The 22,106-nt window shown below is 38.8% G+C and overlaps 1 protein-coding gene across 11 annotated transcripts in view; it reads right to left on the bottom strand.

Annotated features, from left to right (window-relative positions):
* Nucleotides 1–22,106, bottom strand: part of kcnh7 (potassium voltage-gated channel subfamily H member 7) — a 471,529-nt gene that overhangs the window by 165,429 nt on the left and 283,994 nt on the right. For 6 of the 11 annotated variants that reach the window (XM_062968035.1, XM_062968072.1, XM_062968118.1 and 3 more), the window contains exon 4: nt 8,438–8,470. The exons of the other annotated variants lie outside the window; for them this stretch is intronic. In XM_062968035.1, coding sequence (XP_062824105.1) covers nt 8,438–8,470 — 33 coding nt within the window. The remainder of the gene's footprint in view (nt 1–8,437; nt 8,471–22,106) is intronic. 11 annotated transcript variants of the gene reach the window in all.

The raw sequence follows: 22,106 nt of genomic DNA, 5'->3' as shown, positions 1-22,106 counted from the left end.
CAACCTTTTATCTATGCATGCCATTTTTGGGTCACTGAAGACTAGAGATGTGTGTGGTATTTACTTTATCTGTTTCATTTGTCTATTCATCTAGTATCGTCCATCCGGATGCACAAAATGAACGATGCTATTTTCGGACAAAACAAAAGGCGACACGAAAGAGAAAGGTGCACGGTCACCATGCTTGCTTTCATTTTCCTTTCATTTCAGACCATGTAACAATAAGCAGGTACTGACACAGGTCTGCTTTCCCATTACAGCTGATGGGTATTAATAATAATATTATAGTTACTCTGGGACCCTAAGCTGAGTTTGAGAGAGGTCTGCTTTCCCATGACAGCTGATGTGTACCAATGGGTGTTAATAATAATATTAATATTAATAACAATAGTTACTCTGGGACCCTAAGCTGAGTCTGAGAGAGGTCTGCTTTCCCATGACAGCTGATGTGTGCCAATAGGTGTTAATAATAACAATATTATTAATAACAATAGTACTCTGGGGAAGATACAAATGTTTTAAAAGTTGCTGGATAAAAGAGGTCAGAATGCTCTCTGTGTGTGGCGATTTTCACCCTGCTAGCCCAAAAACCGGGGGGAATGGCTGAGCCTCGGCAACCCTCCCATTTGTCCGAAAATTTTCATTTTTTCAGACGCGAGATGAAAATTCTATTCATATATAGCGTTCCCTCACTTATTGTGGGGGTTATGTTCCAGGACCACCCACAATAAGTGAAAATTCGTGAAGTAGGGATGCTAGGCTTCTCCTTAGGAAGGAAGTAGAAAGAGCCATTTGGGCTCCTTCTCCGCCCCGCCATCCGCATCCTACTGAGACCACCACCACTGTAAATCATACGTTTTTATGATTTATAATATTATTTTAGTGTTTATTAAAAAATCGCAAAACAGCGAGGGTGCGAAAAGCGAACCGCGAAGTAGCGAGGGAGCACTGTAGGCTCCCTATTTTCGGAAATGGGGATGAAAACAAAACTGAGACAAAATGAACGAAACTAATCAAAATAACAGCGATTCCATACAAATGCACACCACTACTGAAGACCAAACTCCCTCTATTCTGTATTAATGTGTTTTTTTTTTTGTCCTACGTTTCAGTCAACAAGTCTCTCAGGAATCAGATGATAAGAATATTTTAGCTGCTGATTAGTTCATTCAGTCCAGGACAGTCACAGGTTATCGAGTAGGGTGAAGCAAGAAGATAGTTATCACCCAGCCCAAGAGTAATTAAGTAGTTCAGAAAAACAAAGATAACAAGAAGTGAAAGAGAGGTGTAAATTATAGCCAGTCCAAGGTCAGGAAAACGTGAATGCTGAAGTCAGAAAGAAGGAACAGCGAAAGCAACAATGTTGCCAGGAAGTAGTTAAGAGATTTATAGAAGCTGTCTCCAGAAACAGGTGCCTAATTAGGTCACTGTCTCCTACTTAATAATCACTGGTAGCAGCACAATTTCTCCTTGTCTCTTTGTCACTTGATTAATGATGTTAATGGGTTTTCAGCATCTGTAGCCTCCCTGCTGGGGAGCAGGATCCCCCTCTGCCTCAGCCCCCAGCTCCCCAGACTCAAAGATACTATTGCTATCAGGAGCTGCAAATTCATGACAATCTGCCCCTTCCTCTTTCTCAGAATCATCTCAATCTGTAGGATAAGCTTTTGACAATATTTTTCTTCCCTATGGGTGCAAGGGGTAGTCTGGGTTTTAATGGAATAGTGCTGGTGGAACTGGAACCCACAAAGGAGCCAACGATTGGGTGCATCTTTCCAAGATCTTCCTCTGATCCATATCTTGTTGTTGTTGTTTATTCGTTCAGTCACTTCCGACTCTTCGTGACCTCATGGACCAGCCCAAGCCAGAGTTTTCTGTCAGCTGTCGCCACCCACAGCTCTTTCAAGGTCAAGCCAGTCACTTCAAGGATGCCATCCATCTATCTTGCCCTTGGTCTGCCCCTCTTCCTTTTTCCTTCCATTTCCCCCAGCATCACTCTCTTCTCCAAGCTTTCCTGTCTTCTCATTATGTGGCCAAAGTACTTCATCTTTGCCTCTAATATCCTTCCCTCCAGTGAGCAGGCGGGTTTTATTTCCTGGAGTATGGACTGGTTGGATCTTCTTGTGGCCCAAGGAACTCTGAATTTTCCTCCAACACCACAGTTCAAAAGCATCAATCTTCCTTCGCTCAGCCTTCCTTATGGTCCAGCTCTTGCATTCATAGGTTACTATGGGAAATACCATTGCTTTAACTACGCGGACCTTCGTTGCCAGTGTGATGGCAACGTTTATCGAGATTGGTCATTGCTCTCCTCCCAATAAATAAGATACTGTAGTTGGCCATGGCACATGTCACAGTCCAGCATCTGAGCTATTTCATATTCCTCTGATCCTCCCTTCCTCAGTTGTGGGGGTGGAGGACAGCACCATGTCAGGACAGGTTTCCATTGCAGGGACCAAGAGAAAACGATGAAACAAAGACTTGATAGCAACTTTAGGCAGAAAGCCACAAGGTTCACATGCACCATTAAGCAGATATCCAGCCTCTAATATGGATGATGATGTGGAGAATGGGGAATGGAGAGCCACACCAAATTCCCCATCTTCAGAGGGGCTTCAGACTGTCTCTTAGCATTTGCATATTTTTATTTACAGTATTTATATTCCGAAGGGGACTCAGGGCGGATCACATTACACATATAAGGCAAACATTCAATGCCTTAACATAGAACAAAGACAAGACAAACACGGGGCTCTGAGCTGTCCTCGAACTCATGACCTCCTGGTCAGAGTGATTCATTGCAGCTGGCTGCAGCTGGTTGCTCAACAGCCTGCGCCACAGCCCGGCCCGAGTCCAGTTGTTTATTGACCAAGTCCAGTTGTTTATTCAGAAATAACAATGTGGCTTCTAACTCTAAGGTCTCAGAACTATTGATCTGCTGGAGGTCTCGAAGACTGAATGTAGATAGATGAATATATGAATGGATAAGAACCAAAGTTGCAAAAAAGGGTGTCTGCTGGACTGAGATGTGCCTTCTGTAGGCAGACTCAGCAAACAGCAAAAGCTCAACCCTAATGTCTTTCTGGTATTGTTATATTAGTGGAAATACTATCCCAACATGGCATTGGTATGCTCAGTCTAGCAATCTAATTATGGATGTTAGGCTGACGAGTGTACGGCTTTACACCAAGTTGCTGGAGCAGATTCTGCCAGAAACAGGCTGTAAATTGGGATCTTTTACCACATATGATCCCCACAGGGAGATCATGAAGGTGAAAAATGTGCTGAATAAACAAGTCAGCAGTTTACCTGTCAGATAGTCTACCAGAATAAGAAACGTGTCATTCTGGTGAGCAAAATCCACCATTATCAGAATGGTGGTGTGACCAGCTGATAAGGATAAATTTGCAATAAAAGACATGGAGATCATCCTTCAGAGCCCAGATGGAGCTAGTAGTGGTTGCAATAAGCTGATGGGCTTTCTTTGTTGATGACAATGACAATTGGAACAGGACTTCACATAGTGCTTCACGTCAACTCAGACTTGCACGCACTAAATAGCCTAATGAAGAGTTTTAGAGTCTTATACAATTCGAAGTGCCCTGCTGGCCAGCTGTAATAGGAAAGTGTAGGACTTCCTCCTAATAGTTTTCTGGGGCACAGTTTTCTCCTCTGTTAAAGAGATGTATTTCAATTTCCTAGATAAGGCACCAGCTTGTTTCTAAGGGAACATTGGTGAGCTTGAAATGGTACCTGTCAAAGAACAAAGAGACAACCTTCATATCTAATTTAGGCTCTCTGGAAGTTTTCAAAGGTTGCATTGCTCACTGTGGACTTCGATTGCATGTGTTGCCACCTCTAGTAAGACTCTCCATGCCTGAAATGCAGACTTGATTGTCAGAAATTCTTTCACCTAAATGATGTGTGTCCATGTGTGTCAGCTTTCCTGAGTAGTAGGCACAGTTAAGAAGGCGAGCCCCTGACATCATGGTTTGGAAAAGCACTGTTCTACTAGTCATATCAGAGGCATTGGTTTCTATCTCAAAGGGGATCCAGGGGTCTGGATGTTGCAAAATTGGATCTCATGTGAACAGTTCCTTTGATTTCCCAAAGACTGCAGTTGAATGGAGATTTTTCCCATGAGAGGTCACCAGCAAGCTTTGTGAGGTCTAGGATAATAATTTCCCAAGCCCAGAAAGCTCCTTTCTTGTTTCTGAGAGATTGCCAGGAGAGTATTGCTTCTCCTTTGGAAGGATCCATATCTACTTGCAAGGGCAAGTTCCAATAGTTTTGCTGGAAGACATAATATTTCTTTGTCCACTCTTCAGTCCTGCTTCCACACTATCTATGAACCGCAGAACGATCATTCATGGGAGCTGTCACTGGAAAACTTTGAGTCTTGGAGGGCAGGGAGTAGGAAACTCCAGTGGAGTTTTGCCTGTGGGATCTCAATCACTGTCCATTAAGCAAATGCTTAGCTGACAGCCATAGATGAATATGAGCAACTGCAGATCAGATTAAGATTTACACAGTAGTGTTGTTGTGTGTTTTCCGGGCTGTATGGCCATATTCCAGAAGCATACATACATACAAACAGCCTGGAAAACACACAACAACCCTGTGATTCCGGCCATGAAAGCCTTCGACAACACATTTACACAATAGTGTTCCAAGATGACAGTAAGGCTCACTCCTGAAAGCCAGGCTAACTGTATTTGTAGAGCCATTGAGAGACCTATATGAATGTATTGAGTCTCACAACACTTGTGTTTCAGGGATTTTCCTGAAACAAAGATTTACAAGCCTGGGGTTATTTGTAGAGACTTTCCCAACAACACCTCAAGTATCTTATTCATTCCTACGAAGACTCTTCTCAAACATATTTCTTTTCCATTGTTTATTAATCAACTATAAGACTATACAGAAGAGTGAAGATATAACTCTGACAGTCTGAACTACCTCCACCAGGAATATACAAAATTGCTAATGGGACTTAAATACTGTATATACGAGTGAAGACAAAAACTCTGACTATATGTATAATCTCTGTTAAAAATGCACTATTGCATATTGTACCATTATGTATCCTTGTTCAGCTATTCATTTCTAGATTAAATTGTTTTATATGTTTTAGTACTGTATAACACTATTGTGTATAACAGTTGACTACTTATTCTTTTGCTTTTTAGTAAGGCTTTAGTGCCAGTTATGAACAGCAGAATTTTTTTTTAATAAACCATGAACATAGTAACTACAGTAGAGTCTCACTTATCCAAGCCCCGCTTATCCAAGCTTCTGGATAATCCAAGCCATTTTTGTAGTCAATGTTTTCAATATACTGTGATATTTTGGTGCTAAATTAGTAAATACAGTAATTACAACATAACATTACTGCGTATTGAACTACTTTTTCTGTCAATTTTGTTGTATAACATGATGTTTTGGTGCTTAATTTGTAAAATCATAGCCTAATGTGATGTTTAATAGGCTTTTCCTTAATCCCTCATTATCCAAGATATTTGCTTATCCAAGCTTCTGCCAGCCCGTTTAGCTTGGATAAGTGAGACTCTACTGTACTTACATAAATTAATAGGATATGATACCCATAGCATTAACATTAAGGTTTCTGATATTGTTGGAGTTTTTTTTATAATTGATGTGATATATTTGTCTTCAATCATATAATTTCAATTTCCTAATTTAAAAAAATAACATCACTACTGACTCTCAACAGATACAGATCAGCAGACATAATGGTGATCTGGTGTTTCTGGCATCAGGAACCTAGGTTGGTTCCCAAATGATCCACTTAATTACTGACATAATCAGATACACATGGGAACACAGGCCAGAGAAAGCATTGAACTAATTTTTGAACATTTTGACCTCATTACATTTGGGACTGATTGGGTATGGATGGCAAAATAGGAACACAACTCAACGAATTGAAAATCCAAGCATTTTGCTCAACATGGCATAGCAAGTCTTCCAGGGCTTGCTGAAATTATGGTTTTAGCAAAAATGTTACAAACCCATTGTTCAGTCACCTCCATCTAAATTTCCCTGTCACAGAATCGCATTTGCTTCCTGATTAACTGACAGGATTTCTTTGTAAGAAACGGTCCTCTATGAACCATTGCTGTCAGGGCAAATTGGCAAAATGCCTTAATATTAATCTTTTCCATGAACTTCCATTATTGCGCAATCATGAAGACAGGAACATACGTAAGATAAATCAAATCTTCCTCATGGTGATGGCATGTCCATAAATACCACCGCCATACAGGTAGGAACTACAGTGTTCTCTCACTTATCGCTGGGGTTAGGTTCCAGGACCACCCGCAATATGTGAAAATCCGCGATGTAGGGACACTATATTTATTCTAATATGTATACATAATTTTAGTAGTTATACACTATTTTAAGTCTTTATCAACCAATCGTGTGTTGATAAATCGCCTCCTTCTCCTCTCGTTGTCGCTTGGGCTTCTTTTCTCTCCCTTTGGCTTCTCCTTCCTCCCTCCATTAGGCTATAAATTATAATTTTTTAATGATTTTAAATAATATTTTAGAGTTTATTGAAAAACCGCAAAACAGTTAATAAAAATATTATACCAACAACTACTAGAATGGGCAACAGAAGAGGAATACATAAAAGAATGTATGATAAAATGGGCAAAAGAAATAGGCCATAGTTTGAATTTGGAACAATGGGAAACATTTGGAAAGAGAAACTAAAATATACAACTGCAACAGATATGAAAGAAAACTGGTACAAGATGCAATACAGATGATATTACACCCCAGAAAAATTATCAAAATTTAATAAAAAGAAATCTAATATATGTTGGAAATGTGGGGAAAAAATGGGACATTTTATCATCAATGGTGGACCTGCGAGAAATTAAAAGAATTTTGGAAGACAATACATCAAATAACACAGGAAATCATAGGAATCAAATTTAAATTAGAACCTGAAATGTATTTACTAAGTTTTACAAATTCAAAATTTTAAAAAAAACAAGGACAGAATACATAAGCACAGCAGCCAGACTAACAATAGCAAAAGTCTGGAAAGGGAAAAAACTTCCTACTCCCGAGGAATGGTTAATCAGAATTTTGGACATGATACAAATGGATAAGCTAACACAAAAAATAAGAGAGGGTAAAAATAAAACAGACTGGACAAACTTCATAAAATTCTTGATAAAAAGAAGAATGTACTTCATGATAGACTTATCTACAATATAAAACGGTTTAAGCGAAAAGAGACTAAGGGAAAATACCAATATGTAATCAACGAAATAGAAAACTCCAAGGTCAAGATGGGAAGTCAATCAATTTTTTAAAAATCTTTTTTCCCCTTTTTTTCTTCTTTCTATTCTTTTCTTTCTTTCTCCCCCCCTCCCCCCGCTCCGTTTTTCTCTCTTCACCTACTTTCAGAACCCTTTCACCTCCCTCACTTTCCTATCAATATATTGTTCCACCACTTTCGATGTATTATGTTTCTTTACAAAATAAAAAATAATGAGCATGAAAAACTGCGAAACATTGAATCTGCGAAAAATGAACCGCAAACTAGTGAAGGAACACTGTAGTCCCTGTATTTGGACAGTGCATAGTCAGTGTCCCTGCCAACTGGGTGAGTTCCAACTAGAAGAAAATCACTGATACTACTATTGACTGGTAAAGAAAAGAATACATTTATCCCACTAATAGGTCTACTCTTTGGGATGTTACTATACTTCTTTTCACATTTTCCCCATTTTAAGCCCGTGGGGGGCTTCCCCCCCCCCCCAAAAAAAAACCAGGAAATAGCCAGACTTGTTCTAATCATTGTTTTGGGGAAAGCATAGCTTCAAAAATATGAACAACTCTTACCCTAAACATTTAAAAAAATGGGCAAAAAAATAGCATACCCGCTTCCCAGAGTTTTCCCAAGCTGTGGGATGGTGTTCATCAGATAGGAAAGACCCAAGTGCTGAGATGGTGTGATATGGTAGGCAGCTTGGTGTTATCACCCAGCATATAAACCAGGGAAACAGATGGCTTTTGACTGTGACATGTCAAGTGACTGACAGTGAAGGTTTTGATGGGATATGTAGGACAGAATGGGAGGTATCACTCTGTCAAAGTTAGGAAAGTTAGCTGCGGGGAGGTAGAGATGTAATTAGGACAGCTAGGTTCAGTTACGATGATTGGAAAATAGGGAAAGGATTAGAATAAATTAGGATTGAGATGTGATAAGTAAGTAATCTTTAACTGCATGTTGTTCATCTGCTTAATAAATTGCTTTGTATTATATGCCTGAGTCATCTTCTTAAAGTTCTCAATTCAGGAATGTTTTGAAATAATATTAATATTTAAAAGGCTGGACTAGTCACTGAAATACAAGAAATAGATGTGGTGCAAATAACATTTGGGTGGGTAGAATTACCTGATGAAGAGCCTCTTGAAAGGTTGTTGCCATCTGAAATATAATTAAACTGGATTTACAGATAGCATTCAGTTCTTTAAAAAATTAAGAATAAAGTTGCCTTGTTAGTAGCCTTCTTTAAGGACTCCAATGGTGAAGCACTCTTCTACAGTTATTCTCAAGTGTGTGAACCAAGGTGCATCCATAAATGAGACATATATAAGGGTACACAAAAAAATATCTTTAAAATCAGGAAATCATAAAAATAGAGGTCCATACCAATAATATGTAATGTAATGCATTGTCTCCAAAGTCAAACACAGCATCAGCATGAACTAGTGGTATGTGCAACACAATTTTGTAAGGCGGGGACTAATACTAGAGTGGCCTTGCAAAATCTGCCCCGCTAAAATCCATTGTTGGGTAGGAAAGCAGAAAATATTTTCTTTAAGATGAATGAACATCAGAGAAGGACTACTGGCAGCTATAATAAAGCCCACAGTGTCTATCGATTTCATTTCTTCATCTTATAGTCAATGAGGCCATTGAAGAAGATACTGGACTTTCAAAGTTATTCAAACAAATGAATTCCTAGCATCAACACTAGGCATGGCCAACCCAAAAAAAATCCTGCTGCCTCATAGGGACTAAAGTTTGTTTCGCAAAGTGCCTTTTTAGGACTAGTTCATTTTAGTTGAAGTGGCCGCTGATACAGTTACCAAAGGAGAGAAGAAATTAGGACACATTTGCATAAAATATGAACAAGCCCTTTCCTCTATTTAGAGAAATGCAAATTTAGAAAGAATTATTTTATAAAAGTACAATCAATCTGTACATTACAGGTAAGTAGAGATGGAAAATATTCAAAAATGTTTTGAAAAATAAATGTAAAACATGTTTCTTTTACTATCTGGATATATCAGTGATAAGAATCTTTGCCACACGACTTATTCTACGCAAAATTCACATTTGGCATTGTGTGCAGAAAACAGCATTTTCTGTACAATAAAATGATGTTTTGACTCATAAATACCATTTTCCATTCAGAAAGTGCTTTGCATGGAAAACTTTTCTACTCAAAAATCAATGTGAAAGTTTTGCACAGAATAAGCTCCCAACTACAGAATTTTCAGAACTAGAATTATTAAAATTATTTGTTTCCTTCAAGAGCAAAATTAAGAAGACTTGCACACCTGCAAGTAAGACTGTGGCCAGGTAACTTGTGTGCTGCTCAAGTTACTATTCAGGAATTGATCATTGATGGGCAACTTCAAGGCCTCTAAGATCTCCACTTTGATAGATTATTTTTCTTGGATTACAGTACATAATTTGGATGACATAATTCTTCAAGCATAATATGCCTTGACACAAAGGACTGCCCTTTGTAAAACAGGACACATAGCCACTTTAATTATAGCTATGAATGGGTGTAGTGAACCTTACCTATTAGGCCTGGAATGAAGCCTGGGTAACAGTGAGTGAGGCAAGACTCCATTTTGTTGAGGAATGCCAGGCAGCCATCTTGAGTGTGGTTAGAAAGGGGGAGGAGCTTAGAGAGAGACTCCTAGGATTGGCCAACCAGAGCAGATGCGAGGAGCCAAGTCTTAGAGTGCAGAGGAAAAAAAAGAGCTCCAGGCAGTTCTGTTTTGGGGTTTGAAGAGAGCAGTTCAGTTTGGGAGTTTGGAGGGTGTGTGTGTGAGAGAGAACTGAAAGCTGTGGAAACTGACAGGCTAGGTCAGGCAGTTTGGATCTCTTGAGGGGAAGATAATTCAAGGGGTTGACTCTCACTACTGAGCTGGTTAATAGAAGGACTCTAGGTTAGAGTTAATTAACAACCCAGGGGAACTCGTGACTATTCTCGGCAAATAGAGCGAGGTTTTTTGTGACCAATAGATAGATTGGTTGGTTGGAACTGTTTGAAACTAAGTGAAGTAATCTGAAACATACAATTAAGTTAAGCTGAAGAACATCTGTAACCGATTACGCTTATGAACTTCTCTGAAGTAATCATTTGCCTGTTTTTAAGAAAATAATTTTTATTCTATTTTCAACTTTCAAAAGCCTCTACAGAGTATCTTTCCATCCATTTATAAAAGTTCCAGCAATACAACAATAAAATACCACAGAAAAGCAGTTTGGGAGCCAGGGGTAGAAACAGTGTGGGCCGGGAATGGGAGAAGTTTGCCTCAGACACATTTAATAACAAAAATCCTAAAGACATTTTAGGTTGGTGGCAGCTACCATTTTAAAAGAAAATCTAAAATCCAACGGCATACCCTCGCCTCTCACATACGTGTGCTTGCGTAAGAGTGTAGAGTGGAGAGGTGTCCGATATATTTGGTGTCTGCTTTTCATTATATGGTGTCAGTGTTCTATTATAATGGGGCACTCAATTTTCTTGGAGAAAAGTTGGAAAACCACTAAGTATACAAGTAATAGGACAACATGGATAGAAAATCATGTTCAGTGGAGATAAGATCTTAAGGATTTCCGGGGCCACACCTGGCAGAGGCGGGGCCGTGTGATGCAGAGGTGTGGCCAGGTCTGGCCCTGCCTCCCGCGGGGTGCGCCATGGCGCAGCCTGGCCGCCCAGCCAGGGCGCACCCCGCGGGAGGCGGGACCGGCCACGCCTCCCACGGCGCGCGCCCGCTGCAGCGGGAGTCCTTTCAGGCTGTGGCCTGGAAGAACTCCTGCCGCAGCTTGGCTGCGCCAGGGCGCGCCCCGTGGGAGGCGGGGCCACGTCTAGCCCCACCTCCCGCGCCACGCATCCTGGCCCCGCCTCCCACACCGCCTGCACTGCGGGAGGCGTGGCCGCCCGACGTGGGAGGCGGGGTTAGGGCGCGGGAGGCGGGGCCAGTCCTGGCCACGCCTCCTGCAGCGCAGGGGAGGGGGCGCAAAAAAATATTTGCGTACCCCTTTAAATTTCCTCGGGCCCGGTCCTGATTCCAGTTTAACTGCCATGAAAACATCCCATGGAATCCTTGGGTTTGTAGTTTGATTGAAGGCAACAGAACAGCTTTGTGGGTGATAATTCTAAATTACTCTTCCCTGTACAGCATAGTCCCAGGATTCTTACAGTATGAAACCATGATTGAAAAGGAGAATAATACCACTGTAGCTATATATGAAAGTGCCCTATGTCTACTAGAAACATGGAAAGTTAATGATACTCAACTGCCACTCAAAACCTATCCACTCTAAAATACTCTGCATTTTAGCAAGGATAGCTAATAACATTGTATTATTGCTGGGAAAATCTATTTTCCTGTTAATCTACTGCAAGGATCATAGCTAAATGAACAGGACACAGGGAACTTTGGGGGCGGGGAGGACCATGTGATAGATAATGTTATTATCCCTATGAATTTAAAAGTCTCCTCTCCATACTTTGACCTGTGAATCCTGTCTTCACTATATTTCTGATCAAAACTTTCTCTCACTTATTCATCAAAGCCTTTGGGCATCTACAATTTGTCTCAAATACGGATACACCTAGTTTTAAAATCATTTTAAATCTCATGTTCAATATGTTTTTAGAGAGCCAGTATGATGTAGTGCTTTGAGGATTGGTCTGTGATTCTGGACACCAGGATTCACATCCTTACTAGGTGACCTTGGGCAAGTCAGGAGAAATAAATGGCAAACTTTCTCTAACGTAATTTGGCCAATAAAACCCTTTGACAGGTTTGCCTTAATGTCACCATAAATTGGAAATGAGATGAAGGCACACAACATGAAGTATAATTACATTATTTTTATTGTTTACAATATTTTAATTTATATTAATTTTATTTATAAACTGCCTTCAAGTTATTTTGGTAGAAATGTTTATAACTAGATAAATATTATACTTGATGTGGAATGATCTTTCCTTGTATCACATAAAAATATTTTCCTTGTTTTGGTCAGGCTATCTACAGAGTCTCTTTATGGAGCCACAGTCTTGGGCAATGAAGGGTTGTTTTTCGGCTGATGTTAGATTTAGCAATCTTTGCATGCCTATCTTCACTAATTGCTAATTTGCATTATGATGACCCCTGTGCATCACTCTAACTTGCAGCCTCTTTTCTCTCCCTTCCCCTTATTTCCTTATACACAACTTTGTAAGTCAAGCTTTTTATCTATATATATAAAAGAGTGATGGAATCCTGGCACCGAGCAAAACAACAAAACTAAACACCCCCCAACCTCGAAATTTCACAACACAACCCATCATCCACGCCTCTAGGTTGATACAACAAAAAGAAAAGAAAAATAAAGTCCTAATTAGAGGGAGAGCAATAATTGTTTTTATCCAATTGCTGTCAGTTTAGAGGGCTAATCTCTGCCCATTTCATCTCCTAGCAACCAATTCAGCCAAGGGACAGCCAGGGTTCAGTTAGGGGACAGGCAGACCTAGGCCTCACTTAGGCTTCTTCCACAGATTATCTAATTTGCACTGGATTATATGGCAGTGTAGTTTTCCATATTGGAAAACTAAGCAAAGGAGGTTGCTTAGTGGAAGGTCCAGGGTGGGAGAAAGAAATATTGTCTGTTGGAGGCCAGTGTGAATGTTGTAATTAATCACCTTGATTAGCATTAATTGCCTTGCAAGCTTCATTCCTGCCTGGGAGAATTCTTTGTTCAGAGGTGTTAGCTGCCCCTGATTGATTAATGTCTGGAATTTCTCTGTTTTCGGAGTGTTGTTCTTTATTTACCGTCCTGATTTTAGAGGTTTTTTTTAATATTGGTAGCCAGATTTTGTTCATTTTTATGGTTTCCTCATTTCTGTTGAAATTGTCCACATGTTTGTGGATTTTACAAACATTTCACAATTTGTCATTTCGTTAGAGACACCAGAAATTCTCTCAATGAGGAATGTAAAGATTCTGCCCTAAACTGGGAACTCCAGGATTCTATAGGATGTTGCAATGGAAGCTGAAGGGGGCATCAAATGCTGTGATTGTGTAGTGTGAAGGGCCCACAATTTTGCCTTTACTTAAGGCTTTTACAGATGCAACACCTTCGTGGAATGTCATTTGCAAAACCTCTAAATTTTAAGAGGCATCAATAGAATTTTTTTTGATTGTCCAACTAACTGATGACAACAGTGCTGCTCTTTCTCCAATGTTTTATATTTTTCAGCTGGTTTCTTTCATATTATTTTAGTTAGGTTTTCTAAGTTGTCATGGACATACCTAATTAAAATAAAAGACAATAATGTTCAAACGAGCAAAGGAATAAACTAATGAACGAGTTGCCTATCCATTCTTGGGCTGCACAATTACAGAGTTTAATAGCACTTTAACTGCCATAATTCTTACAGATCTAAGGGTTTACCATTTGATGGAGTATTTTGAATTCTTGCTAAACAAATTTTAGTCCACATTCCTTTGAAATAGAATACTAGTGATCTCTAGCAGCAGAGAATGCCAAGTTCCTTATCAAACTCATAGTAACAAAAGATGTTTTTACGTTTCTTCAGTAAGACAGAGGCCATGAACTTGTATGGTTGCGCAAAATATGCCAAAAATATCATCAATAAAGAGAGACAGCGACATAGGAAATCATGACATAGATTGGAAGGAGTCATCTCTTTGCTGTGTGATAAGTCTGACACATATTATTTTATTAGATAAGGAAAGGAAACAAGCATGTGAGATGGCATGAGTAAGTATCCAGTCTTTATCTAGCATTCTTAAATGAGAAGTTGTCTACTTAAAAATGTGTTTTTGAGGTATGTTTGATAAGGTCCCTACTCAGTTATTGAGTATCCTGAGTAGATTAGCTGTCCTCTGGGGCAAATGCTTTGGCATTGACTCTCATTGTCATTGTTGTTGTCGTCATCATCACTGATCATCAATATACATTGGAGAAACCCTAAAAAGCCTGCTCCATTTCTCTGATTCTGTAAAATACTACGTGAGTATATCTCTAGATTCCTGTTCTAGGAATCCAAAGACATACATATGTATAGTCCTACGCCCAGCTGAACTTTAATTTCCAGGAAGCCCATAGCAAACCTTATCCTGAACAATTGCACAAAGAATTATGCTGTTAGACTTGTTTTTTCTCTAGTGGTGATCTGTCCTCCTACAACAGAACTATTGTTGAAACTGCAAAAGTACAGTACAGTGAGTCCTCCATTTCCATGGATTCTTTATCCACAGATTCAATAATCCAAAGCTTGAAACATTAAAAAAAATCTTACAAGCAAACCTTGATTTTTGCCATTTTAGATAAGGGACATCGTTTTACTACATCACTGTATATCATAGGGCTTGAGCACATACCAATTTTGGTATTCACTGGGATTCTGGAACAAAACCCAGAGAAAACCAAGAACTCATTGGGTTGTTGTATGTCTTTCGGGCTGTGTGGCCATGTTCCAGAAGTATTCTCTCCTGACGTTTCGCCCACATCTTTTTTTTTTAATTTTTATTTTTATTGAAACTTTTTTTGTGAGTTACATTGGTGGCCCTATGGGAAGGTTGGGGAGGGGTTGTCCAAGGGAAAGATACTGAGGGGCGGGATGTGGGTTGGGGGGGAGGGGTGAGGGGATGTAATAGTTCTATAGCAAATGGTGAGGGGGGGGGAAGGAAAGGGTGTTAGGGAAGGGTAATTTCTAATGGGAGGGGGGGAGGGAATTGATGACTTCTGATCTTCTTTCTTCCAGTTTTCTGCTTGTCCTTTAAACATAGTTGTCTTTGAGGTAATCTTCTAGGTCTGTCCAGTCCGTTTCTTTCATTTTATTATCCATATTATTTTTAAGTAGAAAAGTTAATCTGTCCATATCTCTTATCTCAATGATTTTATCTATCCACAGTTCTTTTGTAGGTGGTGTTTCTGATTTCCAATGCTTAGCTATTATAATCCTCGCCGCAGTAATGAAATAAGTGAAGAGTTTATCTTTGTTTGCATCTAAATTTTCTTTTGGATCTGAGAGGCCTAATAAAAAGATTTCTGGTTTCAACTCAAATTTTGATTTTAATATTTTATTACATTGTGTTTGTACTACTTTCCAATAGCTAGTTAGCTTTTTACATTTCCACCACATATGGAAGTAGGACCCTACTTGTTCCTTACACCTCCAACAGTGGTTGTTTACATTTTTCCACATTAATCCTATTTTTTTTGGTGTCAAGTACCACCTGTGAATTACTTTTAACCAATTTTCTTTAAGTTCTATCGCATATGTGTACTTCATTTTTTTTGTCCAAATTGCTTCCCATTCTTCTAATTTTATTGGTCTGCCTATGTTTTGTGCCCATTTTATCATCGAATTAGTAATCTCCACTTCAGCCGTTGCCCATTCTAACAGTTTTTTATATATGACTGATACAATTTTGTTCTTTCTTTGGATCAGAATATCCCAAAAACTGTTTTCTGTTGTGAAGCCGTTTCGTGAGTCTATCTTGAAGGCTTCTTTAATTTGTATATATTGATACCATGAGACGTTTTTATTAATTTCTTGTATTTCAATCAAATCCTTAATTTGAGGTGATTTTTGAATTATACTCTCTTTTTTCAAAATTTCTTTATAAGTTGGCCATTCTGTCCACCCTAGAAGCCTCCTCTGATTGGCTTCTAGTGGGGATAGCCATAATGGTGTTTTTGTGTATAAGTAATTTTTATATTTTTTCCAAACTTTAATTAAAGATGACCTAATAAAATGATTACAGAAATTTTTTTCCACATTAACTTTATTGTACCATAGGTAACCATGCCAACCTCTGCGTAGATCATGGCCTTCCAATGTTAAAATTTTAACTTTTTGAAGATTTGTCCAATCTTTTATCCAATCTAAGGCGCATGCCTCGTGATACAGTCTTAGATCAGGGAGTCCTAAACCACCTTTATTTTTGGGGGTAATCATAGTACTATATTTGATCCTAGGTTTTTTGTTATTCCATATAAATCTAGTTACATCTCTTTGCCATTCTTTAAATATTTTATTATTCCTTATTATGGGTATATTTTGAAAGAGGTACAGCATCTTTGGCAAAATGGTCATCTTTATTGTTGCTACCCGTCCTAATAATGATAAATTTATATTTTTCCATGTATCCAAATCCTTCCTTATTTCCTTCCATTTTGTAATATAGTTTAGTTCTAATAATTGGTTATTTTTTGCCGAAATCCAGATCCCCAAATATTTTATTTTAGGGGGGGTTTCTAATCCTGATATTTCTTTTTGTTCCTCCTTACTATTCTTTGTCATGTTTTTTGTTAATATCTTTGTCTTTTTCTTATTAATTTTAAGTCCAGCTAATTTTCCAAATTCCTCAATTTTGTCCAACCATCCTTTAATATTATGTTTGGGATCGTCAATGATGCAGGTTGTGAGGCAACCTCTAAGGATGCCTGCCATAGATGTGGGTGAAACGTCAGGAGAGAATACTTCTGGAACATGGCCACACAGCCCGAAAGACATACAACAACCCTGTGATCCCGGCCATGAAAGCCTTCGACAACACAAGGACTCATTGTATGGAAATCTGTTATTTAAACCCGATAAAATAAATATAAATATTTAAAGACCTAGCCTAATTCTTTTTTATAAACCCATAACATGTGTCATTCTTGATTTAACAGAAGCAGTAACCTATTTCCTCTAACAGAAATAGTATCCATAAAAAGGTGTAAAAAAGGAAAAGGAAAGGAGGCCAGAGCAGAGCAGCGCAGAGCATCAATAGATGAATGTAGATGAGGCAAAGGAAATGTCTAATAAAAAAATAGAAATGTAAATATTGGTGCAAATGCCAGGGTTCTTCATATATCCGCACTGTTTTGTCTACTCATACTTGGAAATGAGGAACTGGCTTATTTTCAAATAAACATTGAAATCTGCCAAATAGGTAGATTTGCTTATTCAGGTTGAGCTCAAATCACTTTAGGTCAGTGTTTCTCAACCTGAGGGTCAGGACCCCTGGGGGGATTGCAAGGGGGGATTCAGAGGGGTTGTCAAATACCAGTATTTTCTGTGGGTCGTGGGAGTTCTGTCTGGGAAGTTTGGCCCAATTCAATCATTGGTGGGGTCAATGAGCTCTTTGACTGTAGGTGAACTATAAATCCCAGCAACTACAGCTTCCAAATGTCATGGTCAATTTTCCCCAAACTCCACCAGTGTTCACATTTAGGCATATTGAGTATTCGTGCCAAGTTTGGTACAGATCCATCACTGGGTTGTTGTATGTCTTTCGGGCTGTGTGGCCATGTTCCAGAAGTATTCTCTCCTGACGTTTCACCCACATCTATGGCAGGCATCCTCAGAGGCTGTGTGGCATGGATAAACTAGGCAAGGAAAGGAAAAAATATATATCTGTGGAGAGTCCAGGGTGTGGCAAGAGTCCTTTATCATTGGGAAGCCAACATTAATGTTTCAGTTAATCACCCTAATCTGGTTACCAGTATTAAAAAACTCTAAAATCAAAACAGTAGATGGGAACCAACACTCTGAGGGCAGAGGAGACCCAAGGATGCTAATGGCTGAACAAAGGATGCCCCCCAGGCAAGAGACAAAACCTTTCCAATGCTAATTAGGGTGATTAACTGAAACATTAATGCTGGCTTCCCAGTGACAAAGGACAATTTATCACCATAGGCCACACAACTAATTCAAACAACTTTGTTAACTCCAGTTAGCTTCTGTAAATTAATATGGATGTTTGTTCAGATTTTATGTCATTATATATATAATCTCTGTCTGACTATGTTGGTTTAAATTATTGATGTTAGGATTAATTCATTGATCTTAGATTTAATTTGATGTTAGGTTTTAACAGCTATTTTCATATGTGGGGTTTTCCTAGGATTTTATGTCAGTATTTGTTTGTTTTATGAAGGCATTTAATGTTTGCCATTATATGTTGGAATCTGCCCTGGCTGGGCAGGGATTTGAACCCTGTTCTCTTGATTTGTAGTTTGACTCTCATGTTTTACATTGTCATGTTCAAAGGATGGGACAAGTTAGTCATGGCTAACTCGATTTCCATTTATTTCAGTGTGACTTCTTTAAGCCTAACTACATTTGGATCGAAGCCCAGATGCCTCTTCAAATTAAAATCTACTACAAAACAGACAAACAATGGAGATTTGCTTTTTACCTTATGCTGCCTTTACACAGCCTAATAGTCTTTTCTAGGGATAGCTTAGGAGCAGAGAAGAGCAAATAATTCACAAGTAATTTATTCAAGAAATCTAGCCTCTTATTATGCTATTAAAATATCTCGAAGCAGTTTATTGACCCTGCCTTTTAAAAAAGCGTCCACCCCCGCAAGTATTAGTTCATATGTTTTTGACTCCAAATTGGATAAGCATTCATATGCTCTTGATATGGATATTTGTGTAAGTTTAAAATTGGATTTCTATGAGGTCTTTGCTTTCAGCTATGATTTGCATTTTGCAGCTATAACCATGCAAAAGCATTCTTTCCTATAACAAGAGGGAGTAAAAGTGCAATGGCCAGAAATGCATGAAGACTTTCTACAGTATTTGTAAGGCACAGAACAGAAATTAAATTACACCCTGTGGAGAATCTGTAGCAGAGGACTGCAGAAATGCTCCTCCTTTGTCACATACCCATTACAAAGTATCTGATCAAATCAGATCAGACAACATCCTTTCATTTGTACATTTTCTTTAATTTTTTTAAGCTGAAAATATGTATGTATGATTGAAAACCAAGACGTTCATCAGCCCAATTTTTAACATGCATGGCATTGTGACCAAGATCCAGAGCAACGAAACCATTTATCTGTTCATGGTTGGGAGCTACTCAGATTCCTTTTTCCAGTGATAATAATCTTTCAAAGCCCCTTCCCAAGCTTGTATCTTACTCCAGAGGAACACCTCATAAATTCTGGAGGGAAGTTCCATATCAGAAGAAATTCAGTATCATAGAATTGGATGAGACTTCAAGGGCCACTGTGGTGAAGTGTGCATTTTAATTTACAGTTATGCTTAATTATAGGTAGATGTTTTAAAATGGTAAGTATTTGAGATAGCATTACTTGAGGGATGGTAGCCAGCTCAGTTCATTCCGAGATGGGTTGACATAGAAACAAGGGAGGAGCCAACTGTCACTTGGCAAGAGGAGGCACATTTTTTAAAAAAGTAGTCAGTCTGTGGTCAGGGAACCACAGGGAAGGCTGGATCTACGGTGTTGAGAATCAGGAAAGTTTAGGCTACTAGCCTGTGTAGTTTAAATAGGGCAAGTTGACTTATTTAGATTAGTAACAAGGATTTGAGCAACAAAGGGAAGAAAACCCCAGTACTGTAACAAGGTTAACAGAAAGATAGAGAAAGCTAGTGCATAGAGTGATCAGTTAAAGCAAAAAAACATCAGTTTAAAGGAAAAAAGTTTAAAACCTGTTTAGTAGAAGGAATAATCCCCTTGAGAGTTGTTTCATGAAATGTTATCAATGTAACCATTAAAGAAATGTACCTCTAAGAGTGAAGAAACATTGAAAACGTTAAGCTTCTGTACATCAATAAACTTATTACAGTTTTCTTACATCCAAGCCTCTGCTACGTATATTTTAAGTCAAGCTACGCTACACATCAAAGGAAAAGTAAACTTCTCATTGCTACCTGGTGGCGTCATTACAGCCACCAAGCCCAATCTCTCACCATGCGGGAAAGCATAGCTAAAACATTTCTGAAACATGAACCATCCAAACTTTCAATTATGTCCATGGTTTTATTTATTTATTTACTTATTTATTTACAACATTTATACCCCGCCCTTCTCACCCGAGGGGACTCAGGGTGGCTTCGAGGGGACTCAGGTTTTATGTACTGTGATCTGGCTAAGAACATGACCCCATAGATATGGGAGTTCTCATTGTACCTCATAGGAAGCAGAGTCCACATTTACCCCTTTCCTCCATGCACTAGTGCATGGGACTGTATGGATCCCATATCATGTTTATTTGTCACATGTAAGATACATTCAATTCATTTTTCTTTGTCAACGAATGGAAACATGTCATTCACTGTCTGTGTTTCTTAAAGTCAGGAACCCTGACTTCTTAAAAGGAGTGGTGAGTTGTGCTCTTGTTTGTTCATCTCTTGATATGAGAAAAGCAAGAAACCAGGCAAGAAATGCTAAGAGTGACTTTTGAATGAAATGTTATGCTTCAGTTCACCAAAGCAAGCAATGATTGTAAACCAGCTTCAAACCAGTGTTTTCAACCACTTTATAATGCTGGTATGTTTGGCTGCAATTATTTATTTATTTACTACATTTATATCCCGTTCTTCTCACCCCAAAGGGGAGTCAGAGCGGCTTACAAATCAAATGAACATACAATATATTATTAGCATAGCACAATATAAGCATTAAATTACTATATTGTACTATATCATTATATGGTAATATTATTAGTAATATTACATTTAATATATAATTAATATTATTATATTGTTTTATTATTAGTGGGGGCCCCTGGTGGTGGCGCAGTGTGTTAAAGCGCTGAGCTGCTGAACTTCCAGACCGAAAGGTCCCAGGTTCAAATCCCGGGAGTGGAATGAGCGCCTGCTGTTAGCTCCAGCTCCTGCCAACCTAGCAGTTCGAAAACATGCAAATGTGAGTAGATCAATAGGTACTGGTCCGGCGGGAAGGTAACGCCGCTCCATGCAGTCATGCTGGCCACATGACCTTGGAAGTGTCTATGGACAATGCCGGCTCTTCAGCCTAGAAATGGAGATGAGCACCAACCCCCAGAGTCGGTCACGACTGGACTTAACGTCAGGGGAAAACCTTTACCTTTACCTATTATTATTAGTATACTATTGTATTACATTATAATATTATTATCAACATTATATGTATATACAATATATTATATATTTATACATTATAATATATATATATATATATATATATATATATATATATATATATATATATAAAAGCATAGCATGTTGCTATGGCACAGGAGAGAAGATGGAACTATCTTCCTGGCTCTCAGGTTGGGGCCGGGCTGTGGCGCAGGCTGTTGAGCAACCAGCTGCAGCCAGCTGCAACAAATCACTCTGACCAAGAGGTCATGAGTTCGAGGCCAGCTTGGAGCCCCGTGTTTGTCTTGTCTTTGTTCTATGTTAAGGCATTGAATGTTTGCCTTATATGTGTAATGTGATCTGCCCTGAGTCCCCTTCGGGGTGAGAAGGGCGGAATATAAATACTGTAAATAAATAAATAAATAAATAAATAAATAAATAAATAAATAAATATGATGTCTTAGCCATAATTCTGCGTTTTCACATCATTCGGGGGCAGTCAGGTAGGGGCATTATGAGCTCCAATGTCTTTCCCCTATTCCCTTTTAAAAAATCTCCATCTTTCAGTGTTCTTTTTCACATCAGAAGCAACTTGAGAAACTGCAAGTCACTTCTGGTGTGAGTCCTCTGGAGCTCTGAAAAGTTGAAAGTTGGTTTGTAAGAAAGGTGGACAAATGCAGGAGAAACAGGATTGTATACATCAGACATTTCAGGTCTGTGACCAAAATAAATGTATTGATCGTATACGTCAGATCTGTGTCATTGAGAGGCGAATTTTTGGCTTTAAGTCTTGTGTGATCATGGAAAATGTATTAAAGATGAATGCCAATAAAACATTTCCATTCTTTAATAGTTCAGTATTGTCTTTTAAAGCCAGTGTACCAGGTCTTTTTTTCAACTGTGGTTACTAGAAGTGAACAAGGATACT

The sequence above is a fragment of the Anolis carolinensis genome, chromosome 1, assembly GCF_035594765.1.
Source record: "Anolis carolinensis isolate JA03-04 chromosome 1, rAnoCar3.1.pri, whole genome shotgun sequence".
NCBI lineage: Eukaryota > Metazoa > Chordata > Lepidosauria > Squamata > Dactyloidae > Anolis > Anolis carolinensis.
This window is presented reverse-complemented; position numbering and strand designations above follow the sequence as displayed.